This window comes from Rosa chinensis, chromosome 5 (assembly GCF_002994745.2).
Source record: "Rosa chinensis cultivar Old Blush chromosome 5, RchiOBHm-V2, whole genome shotgun sequence".
Classification (NCBI taxonomy): Eukaryota; Viridiplantae; Streptophyta; class Magnoliopsida; order Rosales; family Rosaceae; genus Rosa; species Rosa chinensis.
Window position 1 is genome coordinate 32377656 of NC_037092.1, and position 9969 is coordinate 32387624.

The following is a 9969-nucleotide window of genomic DNA, read 5'->3' on the forward strand; positions in this document are numbered from 1 at the left end:
ATGCAGGATATACTAATGGACCCGGCTTTTTAGCGCCTTATCGAGGAACTAGATACCACCAAAAGGAATGGTTTGGAAATCATCCCCAAAATTATAAAAAAAAACTTTTCAATCTTCGGCATTCGAAAGCCAGAAATGTAATTAAACGTGCATTTGGGGTGTTGGAAAAAAGGTGGAGCATATTAAGAACATCTTCCTTTTTTGACATTAAAACACAAGTAAGAATTATCAATGCTTGTTGTGTGTTACGCAACTTCATTCAGATTGAGAAGCACAATGATCCATTGTTAGAAGCTGATCGAAGACTTACACCTTTTACATTGAGTTGATCGTGAGTTGTCAATGAGGCCAATAGAAATCAATGAAGAGGAGATTAGAACTGTTGAAGCCACTAATGAGTGGACTATATTTCGTGATCAATTGGCGATGGATATGTTTGCTGACTATCATAGGCATCGAGCTCAACAAGAGCCGCAAGAACAAGGAGACCCTGCAAATGTTCCATAATTTAAAAATTTTGTTGTGACCGTTTAGGATCTTATCACTATAATGTTATTAGAATGTTGACATTTAAGTCTATGAATTCAAGAAAGACCAAAATTGAATTGTGACTGTGATATTTCAGTTGTTGAATTTTTCAAATTTCTAGTGTTTTTCATGGTTTTTTTATTTATTTAGTGGAAATTTTGGAATTAATTGGTGAAACACAAATTTTTCTTGTTTTACCATCTATTTGGTTGAAGAAAAAAAAATTGCAGTTAACTACAATAGTTCTATAGCAAAATATAAAAAAAAGTTAATTTTGTCAAAAAATAAATATGTTTACAAAATCTCATAATTAAATTCCTTCACTCAAAAAAATTATCCAAACAAGTCATTTAAATAATCCACTACTTATATCCCTTCATTTTAAGATCCCTTCACCTTAAAATCCCTTGGAACCTCCAAATCCCCTACCGAAACACTACCTTAGAGTTTTCAATATGCTCCTTTAGGCGGAAATGCAAAATCGACGGACAGTCTAGTGAACAATGGCAGTCTTCACATGGTAAATTCCAAGGTTTTAGTCATCAATCTCTCTTTTGAAACGCCCCCGTTCTCTATGCCAATGTAATCTAGTTGAGGCTTAGTTTGGGAATGCTTCCTGGGCTGCTTTTGGTTTTGAGACCAAAAGCGCTTTTGAGTTTAATATAGGGTGTTTGATAAAATCCAAAAAAGCTGCTTTTGGTCCATTTTAGCTTCTTCCAACCGAGTTTATCAGAAGCTACAAATCGTAGCTTTTGAAAATGGCTTCTGCGGAAAGCTGAAAAAACACGGAGGTTCTAAAATTAAACCAGCATAATCATCTCTCATCTCCATATCTCGATCATCTCTCATCTTCATCTTTCTCAACCTTCTCCGACCATCGCCGCATGACCAGTCCCTCCGCCCTGCTGCTCTCCCTCACTGTTAGCAACAGTGCATCTTCTAGGCAACTCAAATATCTCCTTGAAAATACTACCCAATCCTCCCAACACTATGATCCAAACCACTTCTGGGCAACTCAAATATCCCTCATCGCTGATCTGACCCAAGCTTCCTATTCCATTGATGATTCCACTTTTGCATGCAATCTTTAGAACGACCAAATCCCAGAATGATTATAAAAAAAATCCCAAAATCCTAATTGAAATCGTAGAAGTCTAGAACAATGCTCAAACGAATGCCCTTAAAGATACAATATTGATACAACATTGCAACATCTGAAAGATACCCACTAATCAGTGGAGCCCAAAGAACAAAAATTTGAGGGTGAAATCAAGAATGTGAAGAATGGGTTAATTCGGTGGAGAATCAATTTTCATAAAAAATGGGAAAGAATTCTGGGTGGGAAAAAGAATGAATGGAAGCTGGATGGATGATTGAATGATTTAAAGAAAAAGACGGATATGAGAGAGAGAGAGGAAGAGAAGAAATGGATATGAGAGTAGATGGATGATTGTTGATGCGAAAATGGTGAGGGAAGAAGCAGAAAGAAAGTGGATGATCTGATGATCATTAATCGTAAAGGAAAAGCCAAATATATTATTGGCTTAATTATTAAAATTAATTTTTGAGATTTTTCAATCAATTATGTTTCTTGATCATTAAGGTAATTATACCCAGCCAAAGCATTTTTACCTTGCAACTTACCAAACACCTATAAATTACTTTTCGTTCTCACAGCACTTTTAAAAACAGTTTACCAAACACCTCAGCTGCTTCCTCTCACAGCACAACAATCCCAAACTATGCCTGAATCTGATAAGGACAACCTCATCGACATTCTCATCTTATGATGCGCAGGAAGGTCTTGGGTAGTATGTGATAACACCGATAAAGAGCCTGCCCTCACTTAGTTTGAGGTTAGTGAGTAGTTCATGCTTTACCACAGAAGTGACAGAACACACCATTATAAGAATTAACAACAGTCGGGTTTGCAAGCCAAGAGGCCGACTTTGTTTTGCTCGGCCAGCACCTTCTGCATGCAACTTGTTATCCACCTGGGGCTGTTCGCCCAAGTCTGAATTGCATTTAACCCAAAATCTTGATGTATGCAACCATGTCTTTATTTCTCTCAGTGAAAATATATGCCTCCAAGAATAAAACATATGGATCAAGTCACCGAGGATATTCAACTAATTTAAAGTGCCCAGAAAACTGTAAGTATTTAATTGGGCCAACACAAGAACATACAGTCTTGTTCTAAGTACTAATTACCAAGTGTAGACAACAAAGAAAGGCTCAGAATCAATAAGCATAAAAGTTGTAGTGACTAACAACACGAAGTCATCTATTTAATGTTCTACATGGATGTGTACGAAAAAGAGGAAACAACTGTAACATTTGATTTTCAGGGAAAGAAGAGGACCAAATATCATTACTGTGTACATATAGCAAACATATTACTCATCATCTTTGTACGGGTACTCCTCCGGAACTTGCTTCAGGAGTTTAACTTGCAACTCAAATGCATCATCACCTCTAAGCATATCCCGGATCCAGGTGATTTCAGTTTTCATTGATACCTGATAATGGAATACAAGTAGCAGAACAACACTATTAAGGCAAAAAAGAGCAAGTGATAAAGTACAGTCTATGACCTCAAAGTAACATTTAGCCTTTCCACCAGCCTCTTAACTTTTTCAGTTTTCTACGAACCTCATCATAAAGTAACCTCCATCCTTAAGAACCATGTAGGTCTTCCCTCAAGCTACAGTATTATTTAAGGTCTTCTTACATGCTACAATAGTTGATAAGAGAATAGAAAGTAGATATTATTCCCTCCGCAAAAAGGAAAAACTTCCAATCCTTCCAAATATGTTTCTAGTTTTTTGTTAGTCTGGGTACCAATTTGGTGAAAGTTGAAAGTTCAAAGTTCAAAACAACTAATGAGCTACTTCAAGTACAAGGATTTGTTTCCTATGATATAGACTAACCACTGATTAAAAAGCTCAAGGCAGAAATTAATTTAAAGTGGACATTTGGAAAATCAGCGCAGCAGAAGAGATTACAAGTACAACTCACCATTTCTAAGGCACCTCTTACGACTCCACTTAAGATGTTACAGTAGTACAGTCCTTGACAAGTATCTGGAAGCTCAACAAAATCAACCAGAGGATTGTCCTCCAGAACAATACTGCAGCATGTTCCATCAGCATCCCAATTTGTAACAGATGCTGTGACCCCCAAGAACATTTTGAAGCCAATCTGAACCAAAGGATCAAGAGAATTATTAAGTAAAGAGGCCTACCTCAAAATTTTGCAGGGAATAAGTAAAAGAATATGCAATAAATAAAAAATATGAAGTTATTTTCTTCTGAACCGAACTGCTTAGCGACCACTACAGAAAATGTTTTAGATCTAGCGCAGCATGAAAGCCATACAGCAAAGACCACGTATTGACAAACAAACTAGATCCAAAATATAGTGAAATTACAACAAGATACTGCAACCATCATAGCAACATGGAAAGGCCCCAATTTCATGTTGATTTCCCCATCAGAACAGAGTATCAAACCCAAACTCCTTCATCAGCACACAGCATCCGTTGGTCAGGTACTAGCACTTTGTGACATCGTCAACTCTCCAGAATTTTTTTTCTTTGTTTTCTTTTTCAATTTAACCACATCTTTCTATTAGATATGTCTACGAAAGACCATTCTCACAAGTATGGAAGGGAAGTTGAAGAGGGAAAGATACGGTGCAAACTTTGTAATCAAGCATTGGTATTTCTCAACTTCAACATCACCTAGTTTACAGTCACTATGGTGTGCAAGTTTGTAAGATGTAATTAATGATATAAATAAGTAAGCCACAAATTTTTTGACCAACAGAAAAGTGCAAGATGAAATGAATGGAGTTGGTTTGGATCATATGAATGCTCTTTAAGCAGTGCTTATTACTGAAACATGTTTTCTGCAACATCTATGCTAGACTTAAAAAAGTTGAGGTTAGAAATGAACCCTCCTGCCTCCCACACCAAGAAAGTATGGTACCAAAGGAGGGTGAGGTAAGAACTGCATGATATAGCAACCTCAATGCTTCAACAAGCTCTTTTCTTATTCCCACTAATACACTTTAAGATTTGACTCCTTAACAATATAACTTTGATTTCTATAAACCCAATAATGTGCTTTCTTTCATGATTGGTGGACTACATTGCAGCACCCTGTGTCTTGACACGGAAACTAAACTAGCTACAATTGGAACCTCAAAGCATAATTATTCTATCACTGCATGTATACTCGCTCTACCCTAACCATTAATTACAAATTATCTTGGCCGACAATGCTCCTCTGCCACCCTCCAGCAGAGGAATGACATAAAGAGTATATTAGATATTGATTAATGTTTGAGGAAAGATGATGATATCTATTGGTTGAGATAACTGTTGTTATTAAATTAGCAATGGGAGCTTCAATAACTACAAGGCACAGTTGATAGACTGGAATGGGATTGTTGTAACAAAGACTGAGCATAAATAAAAAAAAGTATGCCTGGTTTTAAACACTTGAGCAACAAGATATTTGTTTATGAAATGAACAAGATAGATATTAACAACAAACCTTTGCAATTACTTCAGCTGTCTCTTTGAAGTCGACGCATCTAGAAACATTAGATTTTGCTAGAAACTCATCGATTAGACGAATCCCAATATTATAGCCCCTGAAACGCAATGATCACTTTATCAGCCAAACCGAACAACAGGCAAACTATTCGGCCATCAAAGATTGTACACACAAACAAAAAACCGCCATCACTATAATGCATTTTCGGTTCAAATCAAGCAAATGCAAAACTAAACAGCCAACAATTTCCTCTCAAATTTGAATACAGAGAACAAGGAACCAAAAGGAAATTACATTTGATCAAGCTGCTTGTTGACCTCTTCAACCTCCTCAAGATCAGTGAGCAGCTGGCGCACAATGGCACCATAGGTCAAAGTAAACAGCTCCGCATTCTGCAACCAATTCAATTTTCGATATCAAAAACCCTAATTCAGTCATGAAAAGCAATGTTTGGAGAAGCCAAACCTTACCACGCGTTCGACGTTAGCGAAGATTGCATCACCGGATCGGGGACCAACGGGAGGCATGGCGATCTGAGCTCGACAGTGACAACTTCAAAGGTTTTTCTGCGTAAATAAACAAATTTGACTCCTCAATTTTCAGTCTTTGAGAGCTTCGAAAGCGAACCCTAACCCCTAAATTATGCAAGATTTGACAGAATTGGATGTGAAGTAAATCACGGCAGTTATGATACAGATCATGCACTATTTACAGTTTTGAAATCAAGAATTACTCATCTAAATGAGAGAAGAGAGATGAGCTCACCGGAGATCCAGTCGGAGAAAGAAATCGGAAATGGAAAAGATTGGGAGAGAAGAAATTTAGAGCCAAGCTCTATTTAGCGTTCCACCGGTGAAGTTAAAGAATTGGGATTCCCTATTGGTTTTTCCCTCTCCTTGTTTTTACTTGTTCCAATCATGTCCATCTATGATCTATTACAAATTCTCAAGTCTTTTACTTTTTTTTTTTTTTTTTTGCTAGTTAAATAAAATTTGTTTTAAGTTTAAAAATCCCAACCTATTCTGAATGTAACGCAGATAAAATTTTTATGTTAATTGCGGTTGAACGACTAGATATCCACTGTCATTTTATATTAATATAATCATCCGTATTTATATAATCTTAGCTTTAAATTCAACTAATTAACTTGAAATCGGTTTATCAATTATTACTGGATTTATCAAACAATTGTTAAAGGAAAAACATATTGTGTGTCTTCGTCAAAGCAATTGACAGAGAGGGAATCAAGGAATCAGTGATTACCATCAATCAGCGCAATTACGGATCAATCAGCATTTAGTATCATTAATGTAATCGATATTCCCGTTGTAATTCTATCCCTATATAAAGGAACTATGAAATGAAATGATGAGACCAATTCTAGCTGTCATTTTACTTTAACACGTTATCAGCACGCTCAGAGCAAATAGCCAAGAAAAAAAAACCCAAAACCCTAGAAGAAAAAAATATTTTCTTCTTTTCTGCCGCCATCAATAATTTTGAGCATGATTTTTTATTTTTATTTATGATTATATATTATTCCTAAGCATGTTTATGCAATTTTGAGCATGTTTTGTGATTTTTATTTACGATTATATAATTATTGGAGGAGGTATGGTTGAGGCCGTGGCTCCCCAAAGGAAGAGGGGGAGGCCACTTGGTTCGATTGACACTCACCCAAGGAAGAAGAGGGCGAGTAAGGCACAAACCAATCATCAATGTATAGAATCCCTCTCATGAGATTGTTTCTGATCATAGTTATGTTCATGAATCAATATTGGAGGACGCTCCGATGTTTAAAATGATTCCAGAGAACAAAGAAATCTCAAAGGATTATGAGAGTGCGTATGAGTTGATAGAAATATCTTCCACACACATTGATGATATATACTGTTGCTCAAGGAATCATAGAGCACGATGATATCGAACTACGCTCTATTGCAAAATGTCAACAAAGAGCAGATTGGCCTAAATGGAAAGAAACAATCCAGGCAAAATTAGATTCTCTGACAAAGAGACAGGTATTTGGTCCAGTAGTGCTAACCCCACCAAGTGTAAAGCCTGGAGGACATAAATGGGTCTTTGTCAGAAAGCGTAATGAGAAGAATGAAATCCTGAGGTACAAGGCTCGCCTTGTGGCGCCAGGTTTCTCACAACGCCCTGGAATTGACTACGAGGAGACATACTCTCCTGTAATGGACGTTATAACGTTCCGCTACTTAGTTAGCTTAGTAGTTTCCGAAGGACTAGAAATGCAGCTTATGAATGTGGTTACTGCATATCTCTATGGGGATCTAGATTCAGAGTTATATATGAAAGTGCCTGATGGCCTTACATTACCCAGGTCAAGTGACTCTAAACCACGGAGTGCGTTTGCAATTAGGTTGAAACGCTCACTTTACGGATTGAAACAATCTGGGAGGATGTGGTATACCCGTCTAAGTGACTACTTGATTGGAAATGGATATAAGAACGATGAAGTATGCCCCTGCGTATTCATAAAGAAAACAAGTTTCGGATTTGCAATTGTAGCTGTATATGTCGATGATATGAACGTAATAGGTACTCTTGATGAAATAAGAGAAACCGCGAGCTACTTGAAATCCGAATTTAAGATGAAGGATCTTGGGAAAACTTAATTCTATCTAGGCCTTGAACTAGAACATTGAGTTTGTGGAATACTAATCCACCAGTCTGCGTATGTCCAAAAGTCAGGCAATTTAACATGGACAAAGCGCATCCTGCTAGCACTCCCATGATCGGTCGAAGCTTGGATGCAAAGAAAGATCCATTTCGTCCAAAGAAGATGACGAAGAGATGTTGGGAGCTGAAATTCCCTATCTAAGTGCAATAGGCTCATTATTGTATTTAGCCCAATGTACTCGACCAGACATTGCATTCTCAGTGAACTTGTTAGCTAGATTTAGCTCAGCGCCAACGCAGCGTCACTGGAATGGTATCAAGAATATTTTTCGATACCTAAAAGGAACCATTGACTTGGGACTGCTCTTTCCCTATAGAGAGACAAGAGGGACCACAGATGGAACTGCAATCCCCGAAGGAAATATTGATGGCGAAAGCGCCACTCACTACACCGAAATGCCAAATGACGTTTTGGTTGGTTTTGCTGATGCTGGGTATCTCTCTGACCCACATAAAGGTCGTTCCCAAACTGGTTATGTATTTACCAGTGGGAACATGACGATATCTTGGAGATCAACCAAGAAAACCCTTGTGGCTACCTCCTCGAACCACTCAGAGATCATTACTCTACATGAGGCGGTTCTTGAGTGTGTATGCTTAAGAGCTATCATCACACATATTCGAGGGACTAGTGGTTTGAGTTCTACCACTGAAGAGCCTACTTGCATTAATAAAGATAATGCAGCTTGCATCGAACATATGAAGCTAGGGCATATCAAGGGCGATAATACAAAACACATATTACCAAAGTTTTTCTACAATCAGCAATAACAGGCCCTCCTCAAGATTCAAGTGAATTCAAGTGAATCAAGTAAGATCTGAGGAGAATGTAGCAGATTTGTTCACCAAATCATTGCCTAAAGTCATATTTGAGAAACATGTGAAAAGCATAGGAATGTGAAGACTTTCCAAGCTCCCTTGATTAATGTAAGGATCAGGGGGAGGTGTAGACGTTAGGGGGAGTCTAACATACACATGTCATCCTCAAATGTAAGAGGTGCGTTGTGCTTTTTTCCTTCGACCAAAGTGTATTTTTTGTCCCACAGGGTTTTTATTGTTACTTGGCAAGGTTTTTAGTGAGGCAACAACTCATGCACCATTTCATCTTTGACTTGGCACAAGGGGGAGTGTTAAAGGAAAAACATATTGTGTGCCTTCGTCAAAGCAACTGACGGAGAGAGAATCAAGGAATCAGTGATTACCATCAATCAGCGCAATTACGGATCAATAAGCATTTAGTATCATTAATGTAATCGATATTTCCGTTGTAATTCTATACCTATATAAAGGGACTATGAAATGAAATGATGAGACCAATTCTAGTTGTCACTTTACTTTAACAACAATTGTGTTTTTGGTGCAATTTTAAAGACCAAATAGTTTCACACATGGAAATTTTATAAAGGGACAGCCCTTAATTAAAAGTAGACCGACGAATATAAAGGTTCATCCTCTATTACATCGTACATGAAGCACTTCATGGTCTCTTATAACCTCTTTAACCTTTGTTTTGAGTTGGAGGCAGTAGCTGAGCACTATCGCTTTGTAAGTTTGTGGTGCTGGAGAAATTGGTCGTCCGCCTCAAGTGCAACAATTATACAAACCTGGTGAGCTAGAAGATACGTCTTTGTTTTTTTTTTAATAGGATTTGATATTATTAGTCATCAAAGCCATAAAAAAGGCCAGAGTCTAACATGCACTTACACAAGAAATCCGGTAAAACCAGATAAACCTATCTAAGCCAATACTACACTCATTAAAGTCTAAAGGGACGCTCGCTGGAAAGCAAGCCTAAAACAAGCAAGAACAACCTCGCTATTCTAAGGAAAAATCATTCATCTAGTCTAATCTGCCAGCACTCAATTGAGGTACAAATAACAACTAGAAACATCTTAGCATAACTCATAGAGATTACTCCAACTTTCGTCTAGAAGATACGTCTTTGTTACTAGCAAAGCATTTAGACAAGTAAATTTTAAGCTAGCAAAAAACTGTATTCTTTTTACTCTTTCTATATATTCTTTCATTTTTCGTGTCATAAGGAGGTTGAGCATCTAAGACATTTGTGTTTTTGATTCATCTAAGACATTTAGAAGATGGTCCATCCACACACCAGATCAAATATCGATGATCAAGCTCAAGATCACCTGCATACATGCAGGGACACAATAATCTC

The 9969-nt window shown here is 37.4% G+C and overlaps 1 protein-coding gene across 2 annotated transcripts; it reads right to left on the minus strand.

Moving 5' to 3' along the window:
- Positions 1-2652: 2652 nt before the first annotated feature.
- Positions 2653-6014, minus strand: LOC112201595 (trafficking protein particle complex subunit 3). 2 transcript variants are annotated; one of them, XM_024342501.2, is made up of 6 exons: positions 5856-6014; positions 5561-5656; positions 5385-5482; positions 5088-5187; positions 3547-3729; positions 2653-3047 (listed from the first exon to the last, which is right to left on the minus strand). In XM_024342501.2, exons 2-6 carry the CDS (start codon positions 5615-5617, stop codon positions 2925-2927), a joined length of 561 nt encoding a protein of 186 aa, XP_024198269.1. In that variant the 5' UTR covers positions 5618-5656; positions 5856-6014; the 3' UTR covers positions 2653-2924. The 2 variants fall into 2 exon arrangements, with proteins under 2 accessions (XP_024198269.1, XP_024198271.1); XM_024342503.2 differs by having other exon boundaries at positions 5561-5725; positions 5856-6001.
- Between the last annotated feature and the right edge of the window lie 3955 nt (positions 6015-9969).

What these genes read in the sequence shown, in the direction of transcription:
- LOC112201595 (XM_024342501.2), bottom strand. Translation starts at nt 5,617, where the DNA reads ATGCCTCCCGTTGGTCCCCGATCCGGTGATGCAATCTTCGCTAACGTC. An exon ending in AACAAGCAGCTTGATCAAAT is followed by an intron (nt 5,188 to 5,384) that starts GTAATTTCCTTT and finishes ATTGCGTTTCAG; the next exon opens with GGGCTATAATATTGGGATTC. An exon ending in CAGCTGAAGTAATTGCAAAG is followed by an intron (nt 3,730 to 5,087) that starts GTTTGTTGTTAA and finishes CCTTTGGTTCAG; the next exon opens with ATTGGCTTCAAAATGTTCTT.